At 33.9% G+C, this 22,029-nt stretch overlaps 3 protein-coding genes across 3 annotated transcripts; all 3 read right to left on the bottom strand.

Annotated features, from left to right (window-relative positions):
• Nucleotides 1-34: 34 nt before the first annotated feature.
• LOC122608962 (AT-hook motif nuclear-localized protein 16-like) lies at nucleotides 35-1,741 on the bottom strand. Its single transcript, XM_043782030.1, is given in 3 exon segments — nucleotides 35-677; nucleotides 679-691; nucleotides 1,726-1,741. Coding segments are annotated over 3 exon segments (672 nt in total).
• Nucleotides 1,742-2,058: 317 nt separating this feature from the next.
• On the bottom strand, nucleotides 2,059-3,661 carry LOC122608263 (mitochondrial import receptor subunit TOM5 homolog). The gene is made up of 2 exons (XM_043781347.1): nucleotides 3,507-3,661; nucleotides 2,059-2,344 (listed from the first exon to the last, which is right to left on the bottom strand). The coding sequence occupies exons 1-2, from the start codon at nucleotides 3,591-3,593 to the stop codon at nucleotides 2,267-2,269; spliced, it is 165 nt and encodes a 54-aa protein (XP_043637282.1). The 5' UTR covers nucleotides 3,594-3,661; the 3' UTR covers nucleotides 2,059-2,266.
• Nucleotides 3,662-4,982: 1,321 nt separating this feature from the next.
• Nucleotides 4,983-10,762, bottom strand: LOC122607822 (protein LONGIFOLIA 1-like). Its single transcript, XM_043780877.1, has 5 exons — nucleotides 10,289-10,762; nucleotides 9,471-9,541; nucleotides 7,949-9,361; nucleotides 7,352-7,484; nucleotides 4,983-6,103 (listed from the first exon to the last, which is right to left on the bottom strand). The coding sequence occupies exons 1-5, from the start codon at nucleotides 10,440-10,442 to the stop codon at nucleotides 5,373-5,375; spliced, it is 2,502 nt and encodes an 833-aa protein (XP_043636812.1). The 5' UTR covers nucleotides 10,443-10,762; the 3' UTR covers nucleotides 4,983-5,372.
• Between the last annotated feature and the right edge of the window lie 11,267 nt (nucleotides 10,763-22,029).

Genomic DNA, 22,029 nt, shown 5'->3' with positions numbered 1-22,029 from the left:
TATACAATATTTCTGCTAGACATACATGAAAGGCTTAGGTCTTTTTTGAAAGTGGTTGTGAAGCTGTCCATGTATACATATCGGTTGATGGCAGGGTGGCTGGGCAGCCGCCAAAAGTTTGTGGAATTCCATACATATCTGATAAACCGATCACATGTTGATTTTGTTGGGCTGTGGTGATTGCTTCAGTTTCATTTTTGTCAATTGGCAGCCTATCGAATGTTGCATTCATAAAAGTAGCTGCCATAATGACAATGGGACTTGATGCTATAAGGGGACCTGAAATGGCTCCACCTACTAGCTGGCCTTGTGGACCAGCTAAGTATATGTCTAAGCCGGTAACACCTGGTGGGGCTGGTGGTGGCAAGACTGAACCCATCAACGACAGAATCTCATACTGGCCGTGGAGTGTGACAACTGGCCTGGTTCCTGCAGAAGGGGTTGGTTGGCGTAATGTTACATTGGTGACGCGGCCGGCAGCACTTAGCACACAGATCCCACGTTGTTTTCTTCTAGCAAAGGTTGCTAAGCTCTCAACAATGTCACATCCAGGACTAACCTCCATGGCATGAGCCCGAAGTGTGTTGGGACTTTCTCTAGTGATGATGATGGGTGGCTTGGGCTTGTTTTTAGAACCTGCAGGTCGGCCACGTGGCCTTCTAGATACATGTTGGCCTGGAGCGGTTGGATCCTTTACACCATTAGCCATGTTTGTGATCTTCTGGTGCCTGGTTGGGGTTGCGTTTAAGTAGGGAGATCTGAATGAATATTGTTATGATGAAAAATCAAAAGAATGACAGAGTAGGAGATTGTTAAGACAACTTATAATAACCTATTTTTGGTTTCCTAATTCTCAACCACTACAAATTTAACTCAATTACCTATAGATTATTGTGAAAGTTTTTCCTTATTAATATGGTTAAACAAGTATTAGAGTATAATTTGTGGTTGTCCAGTAAATAATAAAGATTCAACTATATTGTCATGTGTTTGTTTGCCGTTGGAGCAGGCTATTGGCAATATGGTAAATGGTATCAGGTGCCTTTATACTAAGGTTGACAAATGGGTGCGTTTTTCTTCTAGAGCCAGATTTCTATATTTAGATTTCTCCTTACTAACAGTAATAGATTTCCCAAGATTTATATTTTATACTTGATGAAATCAACTGCTAAGTATGTGTCCCAAGACTATTGTCTACACATATAAGCTAGTCTGCTTATGGTTACTAAAGTTCACAAGCTCTAAAATTTGCACTAGATGCGCAGATAAGATATGTCCGATCAAGTTACAAACGAGGTGTATCAGTTGCTTATGCAAATATCACTGGCCGAGTCAACAATAACAAGCAACATGTTATGGGAATGTCACATAAGTAGTTATAACTGATAAGTAGTACACTAGCACATTAAAGGAAAATTCAAGTGTTTGATAGGAACATAGAACTAAAGTATGTGATTTGATATTGAATATGGTGTAATTCAGATTCATAAACGTCTGGTGCATTGTGTTTTAGAGTTAAATATGTGAACTCTATTATCTTGCTAATTGACAGATAATGTGATTACACGATGAAACATCCCGTGAGAAAATCATAAAGCCAAACAGGCATACTTGGTCCGCTCCAGTGAGATACTTGTGTGGTATTAAAGCACATATTTGTCTTCCGTGACTAAACAGGAATCGTATGATCCAGATTTCAAGCAATATAATGATGTTTGCTTATACCATGATTAAGGTACATGTTATAAATCATGTACATACACCACCAAATGTTGTGTAGATCTGTATGGTATTCATTATGTGTAAATCATGTACATACATCACCAAAAGACAAAGTATTGTGATTTTGACTCGAATGGTAGGATCATCTGGCACAATCCCGGCATTTCATATTACTTTGTGCCACTTTTCAAGTATTGTTGTACAAGTAATGCATGTACTAACTTCCAGGTAACAAAGTTTGAAGAGAAAATAATATGCCACTGGTTTTACCCAACCCAAGGCTTATAAAGTATGCACACACCTTAAGATTAAACATTCAAGACCAAGAGCCAGGAATTTCAAAGATCAAGTGATAACTTCATATAAAAACAATAGCAACACACAAACTGGAAACATCAAAAAAACCTAATTGTCATAGAATTACTGAACGAATATTATGTTCCTTTCTGATGCGAAAGTAGTATCCTCAAGGTGGAACATCTCATAAAACCAAAAGATCCATAAACATCCTATGTAGAACGTAAAAGAGATCCAACATCTGCTTTCATATAGCCATTAGGTCACCAAAATTCCGCATCAAAACAATAGAACCAGCAAAGAGGCCTGCAGCTCGGAGTAGTTTCTGTAACATAACAAAAAAAAAATTAAATTATAGTTATACAAGTCAATAGTTCAAATGCTGAATAGCAGATATGTCAAGAAGAAACAATTTTGCACGACATCAAGAAGACATGGTTTAAGTTTGGCAGCAATCAACTGTTACATATGTCGATAATAGATTACCTCAAAGAAACTATGAATCAGCTTATTGCTATTGCTATTTTGTTGAAGGTCAATGTACAAAATGACCATAAAGTCTATGCTTAATCCACATTAGATTCACTTAAACTGTGTCGTATACAAGTTTTTCTATTAAATGGCTACGCCAAGTACATCTATTGTTTGTATACTGGTTGAGATAGGGACCGTTAAGAAGTGGCAACAAGATAAATGAAACCTTCTAAATACATCTATGGACTCAATTCCATTTATAAAGGAGAGAAAAAAGGAGACATATAGCTCAATGGTCCAATAGTTGCCCAAACCATGAGTTTATTGCACACAAAAAATCTAATTCATTTTATTCAAATAAACTTAGAATAACATTGTAATAAAACAGCCAATGCACTCACTTGGCACACTATTTACGTATAAACTTATTACGAAAAGTGGACAAAAAGTGTTTCACGTGGAAGTGTGGAACCAAAACCAAAAAAATCTGCTTGGCCTGAAACCCGTTACCCTGCTCGCTTCACAAGTCTACCATGCCACATCTAGGACAGTAACACCTGGACTTTAAAAACTAAAAAACTTATCCTCGATACGTCTTAACTGTAAGAACATCGATTCAACCACATAATCGTAAAGTAGCATATGAAAAAAAAAAAAAAAAAAACTCTACTTTTGTATTTAATAAAAATAATAAGTAAAACAACTACAAAATATAGACAACAGAATACACTGAAACATATATATAAAAAGGATACACATACTTGTACTAATTTCCTATATATAAAAAACTAATAATGAATTCTGAAATAGGGGAAGTTAGAGCAGATTATAATTCCAAAATATCAAACCCTAAAAAAAGTTTAACTTAGAAAAGGAACTCATATATTAAATGATTTTAATCATAACAATAATAAAGAATATATACATATAGATAGATATACATACACAATAATAATAGTAATAATACGATCTAATAGTAATAAAGAAGTAAAGAGGGGAAAAGGAAGTAATACCATGTTAGTGGCCCAATTTTCTTCATTGTCAACTTGAGATTTCAAGAATGATTTTATTTTCTCCAACGAAATCACAGCGTCGGCCATCGTGTGTTTGTGTGTGAGAATAACAAAATAGAGAGATGAATTTAGGGTTTTGAAGTTTTAGGGGTTTTATCTTTTTAATTTTAACCTATATAGATATTGATATAGGTTTTTACCTTACTTGCTGAGAAGGTTAATTATATTTACAGCGGCGGTTATTCTTTTAAATTTTATCCTTTTTTGCGTTTAAGATCCACTTATCAATTAATCTTTATCATTCATTATTATCATCATCTTATTTTGTTTAAGATTCACTTATCAATTAATCTTTATCATTCATTATTATCATCATCTTATTTTTAAGTCTATTTTTTAAACATATTTTAATAATTTTCCTTAAAATATATATGTTCATCGTATCACTCTATTTAATAGTTTGTTTTAGTTTTGTCAGATAAGACGTTCCTGTCACATTAGTTTTTTAAAATGTTTATTTTTTCAGCGTTTATCGTTGTTATGCTCGCATTTATATACCCATCATACATACAATACAACAAAAGTTAAAAGTAAAATATAATAAAAGAGTTAGATTGCAAACAAATATCAATCGACTTTAGAAAGCCGAGAACCATGATACCAATCACCACCGTGTACCAAGATCGATTAACATTGAATGTCAGGTAATTGGTAAGTGGGATTTTCATATTTTGATTCACGCGATAAGTAATATGAGAAAATTATAAACAAACATAAATTATTATTAAATGGGTTGGCAGATAGACCCAACTCATATATTAAACGGGTTATTCATGTTAATCCATTTATAATGCAAACTTATATAGCCACATTTGAAACTCAGTTATTTCATGTCTGTGTCGGAAATTGTCACCCTTACTTTTAGAATCATGATCAATTTTAATGTATTTGATGAGTTTAGAACTCAAAGGACTAATCGATCAAGGTCGACTTGTTATTTTTGATGGTGTCAATGATGATAACTCTAATAGTTTGGTGTAAATGTGTAATTCACAAAATCTTTGAGAATTGGTTGATTATTCCTACCCAAACCTCACCACATCTGTGCTGCTTCTTCTCCCCGACTAGCCACTATGATGCCCCTTCACGACGGGCTGCTGCCAATAATGTTGTGGATGAGGATGACGTCCCTTATTGGACAGGCCTGATACATGAGTATACAATTGCAACTGCAATACAGAAATACGATATTAACTTTGGATTTTGCAATCATAATCGATATTCGATATTGTATAATACGTATTTCATTTCTTTCCATGTTCAGTTTAGAAGGTTTGACCTTAAATCTCTCATAGTCTCATATACTTTTAAGTCTCTTTTTAGTTAAATATATGTTTGTCACAAAACTAATAGAAAACTAAAAAATAACAAAATGTGCACAACTAAACATTTATAAACTTCATCATATTAAGACAATTGTAGAAAAACATAAATAACATTTCATAAATAAATAGTTCTATACATCTTTTTGTCTCTAGTGAAACCGGAATAGAACCAAACGGACCAAGAACCGATTTTCCAAAAATCCTTAAACCGAAACCAAATACGCCTAGTCAGGTAGTTCAGTTCACTAGTTACAATAGTTTGAACTTGGAACCACTAATTTACACACCCTAACCAACTATTCCAATTAAGTTAGGAGAAAAACTAATATATGGTCACAAGTCTCTATCTATGCTAATATATTAAAACCAATCCACAGTCATGGGTGACTGGAGATTTTGTTAAAAATTAAGTGAACTTTGCCCGTAAAACTCACTGGAGCCCGGGCAGTCGGAGCAGTAAGAATAACTTCAATAACTACACTTAACAGAATATACCGGGCATTCCTAGCTTACCATCATAAGCCTCACTCATAACAAGTTCATAAACCAAATCTCTAAAGATCAAACGCTCAACCTCCACTGAGATCGCCGAACTTTCACCATATACGCCTGTCCATATATCTGAGTTTTTCAGCACATCTTCACTCAAGATTTTTATTAAATCATCACCCTCCTCTTCTAGGCCACTACTTTCTCTTTTTGTACACCCATGCAACTGTTCTATCTCCAAACATATCTCTTTTAAAAGCTTTCTAGGATTCTGCATCAATTTAGAAGGTGAACTTAATTTTCCCACGAGACTTTCATTAACAGCATCAAATATTAGCTTCCTGTGAAATTTTCCTTGTTGCAGGTTGCTGAATTTGATATGTTCCATGACTAAAAATAGCTCGGGGTTAATTGGATGACTAGATGAATGAAATTTAAAAGATTCAAGGTCTCTAAGGAGGAGCCCTGAAGCTAATAAGATTTCTGAGATGTATTTGTCAGTAGAGTTCGTGTTTTCACAGAGAAATGCAATGTGATTTGTGTGAGTTTCATCGTCGTTGGTATTGAGTCTCTTGAGTTTTTGAACCAAATCCTGAACTTTCTTCAGCCTTTCATTATCGATCTGAGATGAAACCCCTGAGATGATCCTGTTTGGTAAAACATTGTTTGTTGCTTTGTATCCATCTTTAACAATTATATCAGCAGGGTTTTGAGTAACATTATCTGTTAATGACAACAGGATTGGTTTAATCAAGATAATACATACATACGAATAGCATAGAGGTGACAAAATGCATAGGTTCTGGCGAAATGGCTAAACCTGTAGTATCAGTCAAATCAAGCAGCTAACCCAAAACGGCTTTATCCAATTATCTGAATTACTAACGTTCAGTGTATGATTACAAAAATTATGTTATAGGGGTACAATTTAATATACTTCAAATGACTTTGACCCTATTTACCCCATTTGACTTATTTCTTTATGGGAGGCAATTTGTGCACAATTCTTTTGATATATCCACCAAACTATCATCATGTTATTGCATATATTACAAGACCCAAAATGCATATTTAGGATGTATCATCACAAATTATCATTGGGTAATTCCTTTGGCTCAACACACTTTTACCCATCATGATTAAACATAACGCATATATACCTAATAATAGGTAAATGGGTCGAAATTGCAACCTCTGAAGTACATCATGGTGCAAGGGAGAGACATTGTGTACAGACTTCCCACAACCTCACTGGGTTGCCTTTTTAGCAATACTACCCAGACTTCTGACTCAATGGTTTGTAGTATAGTTTAGAACAAATAATTGTAACAGGATTCTTATGCCACTTTACCGAGTTAATACTTATGTTTGTTCTTGTCAAATTCGTAGTGGTGCTCATTAAGAAAAATCATGTTTGAAATATATCAGTTTTCAAATGGACACTAAGCCTGTTGACTATGAGTCTATGACCATGAAGCACATAGGCCGACAAGTTAAATAGCAAAGTAACGAAATACATAATACACAATAGTACACAAGTCATACAATGATTTATTTTTTAAACTAATGTCTTTGAATTGTACAAACATTTCTCTGTAGCATTTGTTTAGAACGGCATTCTATCATACTCCTATTCCCAAATTACACGCTTACTTGGGATGAAACCCATGACTATCGAAAAACCCCCATTAATCCACCCCCACAATTATGGGAAGTGGGACTCAATCCCAAGTGGATCCTCCCAAGGTCAAAGACCTTACCAATGGGACATACTTGACAGTGGTGAAGAATGTCTGTGTGTAGTCTTTCCCTGCATTTTTCTTGAAGAAATTGTTTATATAATTCAAACCCATGAGTCCATGACATTTGAGTTACAAAAAGTAACTTTGCATATAAAATATTGAATATTTAGCAAGGTCTCCGTAAGTTCTATTGTACCCCTTTAAGACATAAGAAAGAAAATGAACTTACCTTTTTGGTGATTTGGTGTAGGTTTCACAGGTGAAGGTGATTTCTCCATATAAACTGAATCATCAAGAACCGAGACTGGACTTGGATATTCTGGAGTGAGCGGTTCACCTATCTTCACGAGCAAGGTTGATTTCTAAAAGAGTAACACAAATGGAATTAGCTAATCAATCAGTTTATCAAAATTCAGTGAAATCATCATAGTATTTTGACGTGACACTTATGACCCATTTAACATTAAATTGGCCTGATCAGCTATATATTATCTCTAACGGGTCAAACATGTATAACAAGACATAAGCATATACAAAGACTGAAAGACGTGACAAATAGGTTGAGCAGGTAGAAAGTCACCTGGCATGCCTTTTTAATGCTAAAATCCCTAAACTATGTTATTCAAAAGGTAAGTCATTACTAAAAAGATATAATTTATGGAGTCATCACACATGAATTGTTAAATAAAACTTGAAGATATTGGACGCAAGGTGTTTTGGGCAAACCCAACTGTCGCATTTGAGCACATGCCTACCCATCTTCACCCGTTACCCAACCTGTATGCCCCATTCATTATGCCACATAGATAAATAGACATGAGCCTACCTCTGGTGTTGAGCTAGAACTCTGCCTACTATTAGTTTCTTCGGAAGATTCAGATGCATTAACCGCTGTATCCATCTTCAACGCTCTACCATCATCAACTTTTCTCATAATTCGATCGCTTTGCTGGATATTTGAAGGCTGTTTCCTCCTCCTAGTTAACTTAGACTCTGAATGGTGCTTATTTGACTGCTTTCTTGGTTTACTAGAATCTGTATAAGATGTGGCCGAATCTATATAAGATGTGGCCAGGCGAGATCGCCTCTCGGTAATCACGTCTTTACCTGTTTTATTGTTTGCAAAACCCTTTCCAACAAGCTTAGTGGGTTTCATAATGACAATATGGGACCCGTGAGCCTTTGAAACATCAGATGGCACATTTCGATGATTATGCTCCAAAGATGTTTCCGCTGTCTCCTGTCTCTCTTCTTTTCTAGCTTCAACAGCCTGCATTGCCTCTAATATTTGTTTAAGAGCTCTAAGATCCTTTCCAGACTGTGCAAATTCAAGATTTTTCAATCTTTTATCCACTTCACTGTAAACAGAAGAGGTGGGGATCTGTATCTTGGTTGATGATGCAATAGCACGAGCTCCATCCCGTTGCTTCCATGGTGCTGCTTCAATGGGTACTCTAGAAATTGGCTTCATGTCCGAATTTTTCCAGCACGGAGACGTTGGTTCTCTCAATGAGGTCCTAGTGGAATTTGACATTTTAGTGGTCGACCCACAAAAATCAGGGACACTTGAACCTTTTGACAATGAATTTGGGTCAACGACCAACTCTTTGTTGCTATTGGAGGCAGAATTAGGATAAGTTTCTAAACCCATCAATTTAGCTACAACACTTGGTGGCCGTGTCCGAGTAAGATCCTTCTGGTCATCGATGCCAACAGGGTTTCTTGAAAGGTTAGATTTTGACTCAGGCGATTTTATGGGTACAAGTGAAATGAAGCTAAGAGTACGTATGGATCGTTCCCTACTATCTAAAGAAAGCCTTGGTGGTTCTTTAAGCTTCTTTGAGCTGGTTGTTTTGGAGTCTGATTTGTTGGACAAACGGTCGCTTTCCCTCCCATCATAAGAGAACCGTGGGTAATCTTTGGAAACTGAAATTGGTAACACGTCATTAATATGGCAAGATTTTGATCTCGACAGTTCTCTAGGCTCATCAAAATACCATTCATCTGACTCCTTCATAATAGTTTTATGTGATAACCCACGGGCTTCTCTATGCATTGAGTCTTTGACCACATCTCTAAGGTCCAGATTTTGAGGGTTCATTTTCCCAGAGGAGTTTGATTCCTCGCGTTCTTGACGAGTCCCTGTATCAATCTTATAATTCTCATAGGGGAAGGGTGACGGAGGAGACGATGAGGAGAAAGAGACTTTAGATGATTCGGTAGATACCCTATGTCTTTCCTGAAATATACACATGTTGTTAAACACTCACCTTTATAAACACATACAGCCTAACAATTAGTTATAGCATTACTACATAGACTATAAATCAGAAACCAATTGAATATACCAAAATGGGGCTTCTATGGTAGATAACACTTGACTCTCTATCTGGTGTCCGATTGTTGAAAAGTGAGCTGCCTGCATGAAATTAAGTGAAGTTACATTGAGAAGTACGACAATGAAAAAGCTCGGGGTAATGGATGAACACACACACACACAAGCACAGATAAAAGTTGTATTGATTAGCTTTTCAAGATCAAACACTTAGTGTAGAATAACTTAAGTACATGGCAATTCCGACACCTTTTTTGGGTACGTTTTATTATTAATAGGTCAAAAGGGTTAACATAAAAGAAATAACTAAGAAAGATACAGAATGAACGGGTCAAAAGTCATTCAAAGTGTATTCAAACGCATAAAGCGAGATCTCCTTTATTAAAGTTTGTTATACTAATCAGTATACATATTTTCAAACTAAGAACAGATATATAGGTGTTAAAAACCCGCCCATGCCATCATTTTCCCACCTCTAGAATAACCCATCCATCACAAATGACCAATGTGTAAAACCCAGGTACATCAACTCTGTTTTGCTTTGTGAAATTCCGGCAAGGAAACTTCTACATTCACATATTTCGTTGCATTTTGCAAAGCCTTTTCTTTCATGGCTTGAAACTTAGACTATCAAATATAAATGCTAGTAAACTTTTTGGTTTCTTGACCAAAGGATTAAATTTATTTATTTTTATAATAAGATCCTTTCAGGATAAGAAGAAAATGCTATAATGCCAACAATAAACTGTTACAAACCTATATTTTTTGCATAAACACAACAAGACACCAACCATAAAATAGACAAATAAAAACAATTTTCTTTAGTTTTACCATGAAGGCCCTTTTTCGGGCTGGGGCCAATGGCACGTCTTCCGGATACAATATTGTTTCGGTTAAAGATATGAAACACACCAGTCATGCATCCTAACTGCTTCTGTAAATCTTGATTTTCATCTGCCAATGAATGCAAATACTTTGCAGCCATTTAACTACTCAAAACAACACAATGACTATCACTTTTCCATACTTTTTCGAGTTCGACCACAAAAACGTGAATTCAAAACCTAAATTTTGACGATTATACCCAATCACTCCAGTGCGGGGTACATGGGAGGTGAGATGTAAATTTTTTTGACATTCAAATTAAAATCTTCACAACATTTTAAAAATGGATCTTGTACAGAACATTTTGACTATACAATAAAGGTCAACTCCTTCCACATTTCTCTGAGACAAAATCACAAACAGTTGGCAGGCAAAAAAAAAAAAAAGAAAACTTTTTTGTGATCTAAATTAATGACATTTCTTTAAAACCTGTAAAAATACTTACAAATGAGAGGTTTTAGAACAAACCCATGTCAAAAGTTCAAAACTTTTACATAATAAAATACAATATAGACATATGGGTATCAGTAAAAACATACATTCTTGGAATTACCAAACAGCAATTTAAGAAGAAGCGAGTAATTATAGGAGAATGTTTAGTGGGGAGAGAATTGATAAATAAGTAAAAGAAGAGTGTTGTATGGTGGGAAGTTTTATTATAAGTATTTATTTTTAGTAATGGATGGAAGGTTACATGTTCAGTGTAATTACTGGTAGTAATAAATTGTCTATTTAAGGAAAGTCTACCTATACTGTACTGTAATTAACAAAATTAATTAATAACTTTTGTAACATGTTCTGCAAACATAAAATAATAATAATAATAACTAAATTAATACCCTGTCGGTGACCGGGTTACCCGAAAACAACCTATTTGACCCGTCAAACCTACTTGAGTACTTGATCCAAAGCCAACTCGATATAGATCGACCCAATTGACAGCCATAACAATTTGGGCTGTCAATACTCGACTCAACCCGAAACCAGAACTGGAACCCGCACGAAAATAACCGAGTTAGGGTTGTGAAATCTCGAACCGCCAACCCACTAACCTTATTTTTCGGGTTAGGTTGCGGTTGACCTATTGGGTTAACAGGTCGACCCTCCAACGTGAAAATATTTTTAAGTGTATATAATATTTTTTTAACAAGTCGACCCATCAATCCATTTGACCAGAAATCAACCCACCAACCCATAACTCATATGACCTATTTGACCTAACCTTAAGTCTTCCGTCAACCCACCAGCCTATTTGACCCGACAACCCAAAACTCGACCTAATAACCCGCCAAACCAATATTTTTTTTTCAAGTTGATGGGTTGGTTTGGGTTGACATGTTGTAGGTAGGAGTTAAAATTTCTGACCTGAAATTTTTAATGGGTTGAGTCAAGGTCACATGTTTTTTACCCATCAACATGTCAACCATAACTCATTGACAGCTTTACTAACAATAGTCGTTTTTTACATATCTACATACCTTTTATAAACCACAAAAAAGTTGATTTGATATTTTTATTTAAAAATTAAAATAAGTTGGGCCTGTGAACTCGCCAACCCATGTATTAGTCTGGTCGACTCGGGTCAACCGGAGTCGGGTCCAGGTTGAAGTGTCTGATCTTAAATTTCAACCCGCCCTAGTTTAATAACCGGTCGTTAAAAGTTACATAATAACATGTACATATAACAGACATTGCAAAAAATATACGTCTTATCATATACCAAAAATGATGTTTAGTATGAAATCGAACATACATTTAAGATAATCTTTAAACACTTGTACAATTTCAAGTATAGTATATATAGAATGGGTTTGATATACATATTTATGACCTTTTATAGTTTAAAAATATTGTTATTGAAAAAAAAATATATAATTATAGTTTGAAAAACATTTACCATAAATAGTTTTAATAAATATTAACTTATGTATGACTATATGTATAGGGGTTATATACATTACTCCATTAAAATGTTGTAAATGTATAATTAAGTTGTTTATAGACAATAGTCAGACTGTCAATAATTGATTAAATTTGAAACCCGACTTGAAACTATCAGAGGTTTTCAACCCGTTAACCTACCAACATGATTTCTCGGATCGGTCCAGATTGAGTTTTCAAGTTGTTAAGTCGACCCGCCAATCAAAATTTTAAGTTTGTTAATGATATAATTGATAGTTTATTTTAAGTTCAATGATTTGTTTAAGAGAAACATATTTTTTTGGTAATGAACATCTAGTTATATAATATTTGAAAGTAGTCAAAATATTGTATTACTTGGGTTATTCTATTTAATCATTTTTACAAAACACTTCATGCCAATAATAAGATAAAGTCTGTTAATCAATTAGGGCTAACTCTTCAACTCTTGATAGTTGATTTCACTAAAATGTGAAATGTCGCGAGGATGGAGTATAAACAAAAACAACTTTATAAACGTTTTAGAAACACAACGTACCATTATATTAAGCCCATTTCACTAAAGTGTGAAATGCCACGAGGATAAAGTTTAAACAAAAACAACTTTATAAATATTTTAGAAACACACGTACCGTATTAGATTAAAAACTTTTTAATTAGTTTTATAATCTTAGAACAAAAAAGAATGTATCTAATATCAGTTCATTTAATGTTTATTTTAGTGGAGAAAAATAAATAATCATTGTTAATAAATAAACAGTAAATAAAAATTGATAAATTTCATAGCTATAAACAAAATATAATTTGCCTTTTGATTTTTTTTAATGTACAGATGTATTATAGAAGTATGAGTTTATGAATGTTAAGTTATATTAAAAGATTTCCAACTCATTAAGAATTTGAATTTATTTTTTATAGTTTTTCTTTAAATTCAGTTGTTACCAAATATAAAAATGACATTTAATAATTTCTAAATAGAATCCAACCAATCAAAATACAAAAAAATAAAACTCTCAGCCAAGTAGAAGCGAGAGAATTTATTCTTTTTTTCTCTCCGCTCTACCGACAATATATATATATATATATATAATAACAATATAATAATAAGAGAAAATTACATTTTTGGTCCCTCAAGGTGGCAAGATTTTCAAATATTGTCCTTAAGTGAATTAATTACAAAAAAAACCCTGAAGTTGGTCAGTTTTTTCATTTTTCACTCCGCGACTAACAATCGTCTATTAACAATCTCAATCTGTCTCTACCTGCTGGTGTACAAGAACCAAGGAATGGAATGTTTATCTCTGAACCTGAACATGGAATGTACTTCATGAATGCAAGAGGCCAGTTGGCATTTCAAAGGACTGATGAAATTAAAGAGGTACCACATTTGCACCTATTTACCCTATACAGAATTTGTAATGCTTACAGTGAAAAGGGTAATGGGTATGAGCAATATTTGATTAATGAAGGCCTAGATAGGAAGTTAAATGTGACTGTTGCCCCATCTTATGAAGTGAAACAGGAAGCTGTAGAAATGATTGGGGAATATTTAAGTTGTTTTGTAATATATTTCTTTATTTCTCATTATAATTCAGTTTGTTAAATACACTTAGTTTCTATGTTAAAAACTTCATATTAGATCAAAAAGAACTCAAAAGATTCAAAGGGTCACAATCTATTTATTTTATGTTATTTGACTCTTTGTAAGATGATAGTTAGAAAGTGTGTTGGGTTTTGTCATCATCAAATAGGGGAAGATTGTTGAGTCCCATTGATAATTTTAATTTGGTGATGACAAATCTGACTTATAAACACTTAGTAACCTTTGTGTTCTTGTAATTTGATCTGAGTCAGACTAAGCTGACACAACTTACATCTATCTCTGACCCAGATCATGCTTCATACTTTATAATGGTTATCTTATGGAAGCTGATATGTCCATTTATATGCATATTCCCATATCGTTTCTAAGTCGTTTTAAGCTTAAATATGTGCAAATTATATGTATATTCGATGCTTTGATGGTATTGTTAGTGATTTCAGGCTTAGAACAGGTACATGGGCTGGAAATAGCTTTTAGAAGGATAAAAGACGAGTTAGAAAATACAAGTTTTACGAAAGTTGGAGGCTTGTGCGGCGCACAAGATGAAGCATGCGACACACAGAAAAGTGAGAAATTGGACAGGGAATTTAGCGATTGTGCCTGTGCGGCGCACAAAAAGGCTATGCGGCGCATAACGGGCTAAGGAAAGTCTGAAACTTGGAAACTCTTGGTTTTGTGCGGCGCATAAAAGAGGTCGGCTGAAGGGTTTTTGATTTTTCACTATAAATACAAGACCATAACCCTCCCATTCGTGACACAATCACTTCTAGTCGATTTTAGGGTTCTTTGGGGCTTTTCTTAGCAGCTTTTTCGTCCATCAAGGTCTAAGGGTTGTTCGTGAGCTTCAAGGCATTCGGTTGTCGATTTTCTTAGCGTTTACTTGTTTTCTACACATTGGTACAATATGTTCTTCTATATTTTTTACTCTTTGTGCTTTGTTTATAATTATGAGTAGCTAAATAATCCGTCATCCACTGAGATGAAGTGATACATTGAATAATGGTTGCATAATCTTTTGAATTTAAGTTGATTTGATTTAACGTTGTGTCGTAATCTTAGCTTATTAATTCTTTGTTATTTAACTCTTAATTGCTGATAGTTTTTGCATGATCTCAGTGGTAACTAGGCTGTGTAGAAGTTATTTTGATTGCTTGGTTAGAAGCAATTGTTTCTATGACGGGTACGGTAGAAAGTAATTAATAGTTAATAAGGGTTAACGGGTTAATGGTTGGGTACAATCAATAGGCACAATTGTTATCTAAATAACCAAAACAATTAGTTGGCTAGGAAAGTTATGAAAGGCGTCTTGGGGTACCGGTCTTCGTAATGGAACTAGTTAATTAAGGGAATTGAATAAAGTAACGAACTTGACGGGTACAGGGTGAGTCTTTGTTTAGTTCTCGGTTATAAAATCAACATATTTGAATTGGTTCTTTAAATATATGCAACCTAAATAATGTGTATCATGGAGTCGAAGTGGATCATGGAGTCGAAGTGGATGATCTTCTCCTCCTATTTGATTTAAAACAATTTTCTTTTCGATAAATTCTACGGAATTTCTAACTCTTTCAATCAACTAACTTTCAATTTAAAATCAAGATGACGTGGTATTTTTAAAAACCAAACTCTTTCTTAATTACTTAAAACTCGCTAGCTTTTATTAGTATCCGTGGAACGAACCTTTACTTACTTTAACCTATATTGCATACGAACGGGTCCACTGCCCGATTTTGTGTGGTATTCGATTCGGAGTATTTATAAGGATTTTAATTTAACAAGATTTTCACACATCAAGTTTTTGGCGCTGCTACCGGGGATTGATTTTAAGAGTTTAGTTTGAGATTTTGTAGTTTGATCCTTTTTCGTATTTATTTACGAGAAAGTTACTTGTTTTATTAGTTTAGCGTAGTTTAGTTTTATTTTTATTTTTAATTAGTTATTTTTATTTAGTCTATTTTTGTGTTACACACTTGCTTTTCACGGGGTTTCTAGTGTTTGCTTTTATAGGTAAAAATGGATTTGAAAGAATTCTTGCATGAATTTGTGGAGCCGGGTGATGTTTATTCACATTCTGATCTTGGTGACTTGACCATGGAGGAGTTTTTAGAGGAATTTATGGAGCCCGGAGATATTTTGAGTAAGATAATAATGCAAGAGGCTCTGGAGGCTGATTTACTTTCATTAACATTAGTGAAAGTTGAATTAAAAGAAGTTGATCCATTAGATTCTATTCCTTATGAAAAGAAACATGCAAGTGTGTTTCAACATGATGTGCCTTCAACTGATCATAATGATTCTCCTTTCCATTTTCGGATAGGCAATTTATTTTTTGAAGGTACGCATTATTACTATTATCCCCACTTAAACTTAAGTGTGGGAGAAAATGTCATAAGTTCTTGTAAATAATGTTGGAGTCAAGCTAATGACTCGAACAAAAATTAGCGCTTCTGGAAGGCAACCCGAGGTTAGATAATTTTATTTTTAATTTCTTTTTATCTAGTTTAAATGTTATTTAATTTTGATAAATTTTAAAAATCCAAAAAAAATTGAAAAATTAAAAATACAAAAAATTTGAAAAATAAAAAATACAAAAAGATTTTTGATTTTAGTTTAGTTTTTTATTTTTATTTTTCGTATTTAGGATTTTTAGTTTTTATTTTTATTCATAGTTTTATAGTTTTTATTTTTATTTTGTTACTTTTAATTTGTTTGTTGAGTTTGTGTTAGAGTTTTGAAGGAAGGAGTTAAATGCGGTTGAGATGCAATTAACTTATATTATTTTTTTTTGGATCAACCGAGCATTTGGAGCACGCACATTAAACCCGGGAAGTTTCACTTTATATTACTCTTTTTATTACTTTTTTCCTATTTCCCGTAATTTTCATTGGTTCTTTGTACATTGAGGGCAATGTACAACTCAAGTATGGGGGGGGGGTAGGTAAATAGGAAAAAGCCGGGTGAAATTGAGACTCTTTTGATGAGATTGAATAGATTTTTAACTTTTGATTGCTTGTCTTATAGTTTAAATTGCTTTTTCACATAGGATTTAATCATATTAGTAATTAAACTATGTTTCCATTTGGTAAAACTGTTTTAAATTGTGAAATGTGTTTTGAATGATCGTTAAGGCAAATCCATTCGGGATTGATTACATGACTAGCACACTCTATCACAAAACACCAAATATGTGAGATCTTGATTCATTTAGAGATTTGATAGGTGTTACGGTTTTGGTTTAAGTTGCCTTGTAAATTTGTCCCTCTCATAGGCTTTTGGATTTATCTGGAAGTAAAAGTCTCTTTTAGAGCTTTGAATTATGATGTGCAAGTTTGAGGATAATTTATTCCATTTCCGCTTTTCTTTCTTTGATATGAGTGTACCGGTGATTGCATTGATTCTAGAACTTGTCTTAGTTGATCGTCCCGTAGTTTGCTAGATGATAAAGAGGTAAATTTAGGATTAAACCCTTGTTCTTTGTTTATTCACCCTTTGTTTATGTTTATCATTGTTAAATCATGTTTGTATGCATGTGTTTTAGTAGCTAATCACATTGGTTAGTGAATTTCCCTTGTTAAACCTTTGTTTGCATTCATTTTTAGTGCAAGATACACTTAGAAAACATGTTGAGCCTAACCTTTCGTTTGTTTTAAATCCACTTAAATATGTAACCTATTCTCGCCATACCGATAGTCGAAATCCTCGGTTGATCATTAGTTGCCTATGCTAGTTGGATGGTTTGGGGTTGTCTTGATTGTGTCGGGTTGGTGTATTCTCTATTGGGGGTAGATTGATGTCGTCATAGTTATTGATTAAGTCTAGATTATTCGGATTAGCATGATTGTTTATGATTTGTCAACAAATTTCAAAGTTGTAAAAAGGGGGATACCAATTAGATAGGGTAAAAGTAGTTCATTAAAAAGAAAAAGAGAATGAAAAGAATGAAAAACAGAAAAAATAAAAGAAAAAGAAGAACTTGGACTATCAATTGGTATTTCCCTCATTTTTGGCAAATCAATATAAAGTTGGTACATAAGTTTAAACCAACAAAGTGTTCTTTGATTGATTATAATCTTCATTTGAAGTTGGCAATGTTTGTTTAAAGTCAACATTGGTATGTTATGGTGGTTAGAAGTCGTTTTGAAGGTCATACACCACAATGGTGTCGGTTTTAATCGTTCTATTGGGGAGTAGTGTCGGGAGAACGTCTTTTGGGTTTTGGATAGATGGCAACTAGTGATATGGGTTGTGTTGGACTAAACTATATGTAAAACCTTGTTAATTGTTTGTGTTATTTCCTTTTAACACCAAGTATATCCTTAAATTCCCAAACACATTGTTAAATACCCTTGTGAGCCTTTGTACATTTCAACCATGTTATTTACCTCTTTTGATAGACGTTATATGGTGCTAGCGCCATGGCGACATAGAGACGATTCTATTACAAGCCTATGGTTAAAATATATGCATCACGACTAGGCTTCGAGTGATTGATACAATATTTCAACCCAATAGTTTGTTAGTTGGAGAAAGTTAGTTGAGATGGTTTTCTTTCATTTGATTAAAATGCTTAGTCGTGTTTTCGAGGCTTTTGGATCATTCAAGTATTGTCAAACATTTCAATTTTTCATTTAAAGATTAAAATTGCTTAACTATTCTTATGGTTTTGTTTCTTTTTGGATTAATGTCATGTTTTGCAATTAAGAACCAAGGAAATGAATGTTTTGAAATCTGAATTTGCTTGAGGAAAAGCAAGGCTTAAGTATGGGGGGATTTGATATGTCCATTTATATGCATATTCCCATATTGTTTCTAAGTCGTTTTAAGCTTAAATATGTGCAAGTTATATGTATATTCGATGCTTTGATGGTATTATTAGTGATTTCAGGCTTAGAACAGGTACATGGGCTGGAAATAGCTTTTAGAAGGATAAAAGATGCATTAGGATGATTCTTGGACGAGTACGAGTGAAGACGAGTTGGAAAATACAAGTTTTACGAAAGTTGGAGGCTTGTGCGGCGCACAAGATGAAGCATGCGGCGCACAGAAAAGTGAGAAATTGGACAGGGAATTTGGCGATTGTGCCTGTGCGGCGCACAAAAGGGCTATGAGGCGCATAACGGGCTAAGGAAAGTCTGAAACTTGGAAACTCTTGGTTTTGTGCGGCGCATGGGTGATATGTGCGGCGCATAAAAGAGGTCGGCTGAAGGCTTTTTGATTTTTCACTATAAATACAAGACCATAACCCTCCCATTCGTGACACAATCACTTCTAGTCGGTTTTAGGGTTCTTTGGGGCTTTTCTCAGCAGTTTTTTCGTTCATCAAGGTCTAAGGGTTGTTCGTGAGCTTCAAGGCATTCGGTTGTCGATTTTCTTAGCGTTTACTTGTTTTCTACACATTGGTACAATATGTTCTTCTATATTTTTACTCTTTGTGCTTTGTTTATGATTATGAGTAGCTAAATAATTCGTCATCCTCTGAGATGACGTGATACATTAAATAATGGTTGCATAATCTTTTGAATTTAAGTTGATTTGATTTAACGTTGTGTCGTAATTTTAGCTTATTAGTTCTTTGTTATTTAACTCTTAATTGCGGATAGTTTTTGCATGATCTCAGTGGTAACTAGGCTGTGTAGAAGTTATTTTGATTGCTTGGTTAGAAGCAATTGTTTCTATGACGGGTACGGTAGAAAGTAATTAATAGTTAATAAGGGTTAACGGGTTAATGGTTGGGTACAATCAATAGGCACAATTGTTATCTAAATAACCAAAACAATTAGTTGGCTAGGAAAGTTATGAAAGGCGTCTTGGGGTACCGGTCTTCGTAATGGAACTAGTTAATTAAGGGAATTGAATAAAGTAACGAACTTGACGGGTACGGGGTGAGTCTTTGTTTAGTTCTCGGTTATAAAATCAACATATTTGAATTGGTTCTTTAAATATATGAAACCTAAATAATGTGTATCAAGGAGTCGAAGTGGATGATCTTCTCATCCTATTTGATTTAAAACAATTTTCTTTTCGATAAATTCTACGGAATTTCTAACGCTTTCAATCAACTAACTTTCAGTTTAAAATCAAGATGACGTGGTGTTTTTAAAACTAAACTCTTTCTTAATTACTTAAAACTCGCTAGCTTTTATTAGTCTCCGTGGAACGAACCTTTACTTACTTTAACCTATATTGCATACGAACGGGTCCACTGCCCGATTGTGTGTGGTATTCGATTCGGAGTATTTATAAGGATTTTAATTTAACTAGATTTTCACACATCAGAAGCTAGTGTTGTTCAAGTTGCATCAAAGATGTTTACAGCATTCAATCCAAGTTAAAGAAGAGGATTGAAGATAGAAGACTAAGCTGAGAGTGGAAGACAGCTTAGGATTAGCAGTCATCTTGAAAACACTTAGAAAAATTGGTGCTTTGACAAATGGCCCAATCTGTGTCTGACAATCAAGCGAAGATAACAACCTGGATTTGTTGATAAGGACAAATGATGTGACTAGGAAGGTTCCTAGGATCCAGGATGGTGGTTGTATTACATGTGCGTGTCCATACAGCGATTGGTTGAAAGAGAATGTGTCGTAGTACATGGGGGACCAGAAGTACCATGAAAGGCACGATCAATATTCCTCTTTCATCCAACAAGAATGATTTACGTGGCTACATTGGATACCAAGAGAAGAAGAGCTTTCGCCTATAAAAGCTCTACTCCTTGACAACATATGTGTGACATTCCTGAGAATCATTCTTCACACAAGTTTCTCTGCTCATACACACAGCTTAGCCTGTAGAAGATCAGCTTTGGCTGTTTCTTTAGAGTAGAAGCTTATTGATTGTAGTTTGTCATTTCAAGGGTTGTTTAGATATCTGTAGGCTATCTTGTTTCCGCAACAACCCTGTGATTCTTTGTATAGATTATTTCTTAATAAATAGTTACATTTGAAAACTACAATCTGTGTTCAAGAATGTCTTTATTTACTGCTTTACTGTTTCATTGATTCTGTTACTTGCTTAATATTATTACTTAAACCAAATCTTTAAACACTTACTATTAAAGTTTGTAAAGATCGAGTAAAGTTGTATTCACCCCCTTTACAACTATTCTGTGTATAGGTATATTGATACACCTTGGGACATGTCATTGTGGCAAGTGTAATTCAATATATTTTTATTTAATGTTAAAAGAATTTCACAAAAATTATGTCTGAAAGACTTAATATATAGATATATAGATCCCTAAAATTTGATTTAGATAACAAATTTCATTAAAAAAATAGATTATTTTTACTCGTTTCATATAACAATCTAAATAGACTAATAAAAGAATATATTGAAAAATAATCTAAAATCTATTTTGATTATTAGTATTCAAGAGTAAGTTAGTATTAGTTAACTAAAGTATGAACTGCAAACAAGTATGGATTCGTGTATTGGTAGTTATATTTTAGAAAAAAAATATTTAAAACAATATATAAATTGTGAGTGCATATAAATTTGTGTTTGAATATATTTATCTTTCGGTAAAAAAGAATTAATAAATAAAATATAAGTGTTTCAAGAAGGAGAGTCAACTTTATAGTTCATGTATTTAAGAAGAGGAGTCACATTAAACTAAATGTAATATTTTTTTTCACAAATATTAAAGTTTAATTATAAATTTAAGAGATCACGCACTTCCCATTATAGCTCAGTAATTGAGCACCGGCTTTACATGCTGTAGGTCTCGAGTTCGATACATGGGAAGGACATTTAACAGAATTTCATAATAAAGTATTCTAATGAAGCAAGTTTAAGTCCTGCAGAGGGGGCGAGGTTTTATCCCAACTAAATGCCGTGCCTTCAGGCGGTTTAGTTGAGAGTTTCTCATCCTACTAGGTATTAAGGGTGAGGGGGCTCTAGCGCGGACCCGCTTAAGACAACGTAAGCTAGATCCCCTGTTTCGAGCAAATGATCCGCACCTTTAAAAAATAAAAAATAAAAAAATAAATAATTTAAGAGATCACATGCAAAAAGAGGAGTCACATGCGTATAGTTGTGTGCTTAAGGTCCCAACTCTATCTATAAGATAAAACAACCAATTAATCACTTTAATTTTGCACGAATATGAAACCCCATGTTACCAAATAAAGTCCAATTAAATGAAACAAAAGTATTAAAATAT

The sequence above is a fragment of the Erigeron canadensis genome, chromosome 7 (assembly GCF_010389155.1).
Source record: "Erigeron canadensis isolate Cc75 chromosome 7, C_canadensis_v1, whole genome shotgun sequence".
In the NCBI taxonomy this organism is placed as follows: Eukaryota; Viridiplantae; Streptophyta; class Magnoliopsida; order Asterales; family Asteraceae; genus Erigeron; species Erigeron canadensis.
This window is presented reverse-complemented; position numbering and strand designations above follow the sequence as displayed.

Coding starts and splice junctions, on each gene's coding strand:
- LOC122607822 (XM_043780877.1), bottom strand. CDS start 10,442: ATGGCTGCAAAGTATTTGCATTCATTGGCAGATGAAAATCAAGATTTA. Junction 9,362..9,470: donor ACCATAGAAGCCCCATTTTG/GTATATTCAATT, acceptor TGTATATTTCAG/GAAAGACATAGGGTATCTAC. Junction 7,485..7,948: donor GTTCTAGCTCAACACCAGAG/GTAGGCTCATGT, acceptor TTACTCTTTTAG/AAATCAACCTTGCTCGTGAA.
- LOC122608263 (XM_043781347.1), bottom strand. CDS start 3,593: ATGGCCGACGCTGTGATTTCGTTGGAGAAAATAAAATCATTCTTGAAA. Junction 2,345..3,506: donor AAAATTGGGCCACTAACATG/GTATTACTTCCT, acceptor GTTATGTTACAG/AAACTACTCCGAGCTGCAGG.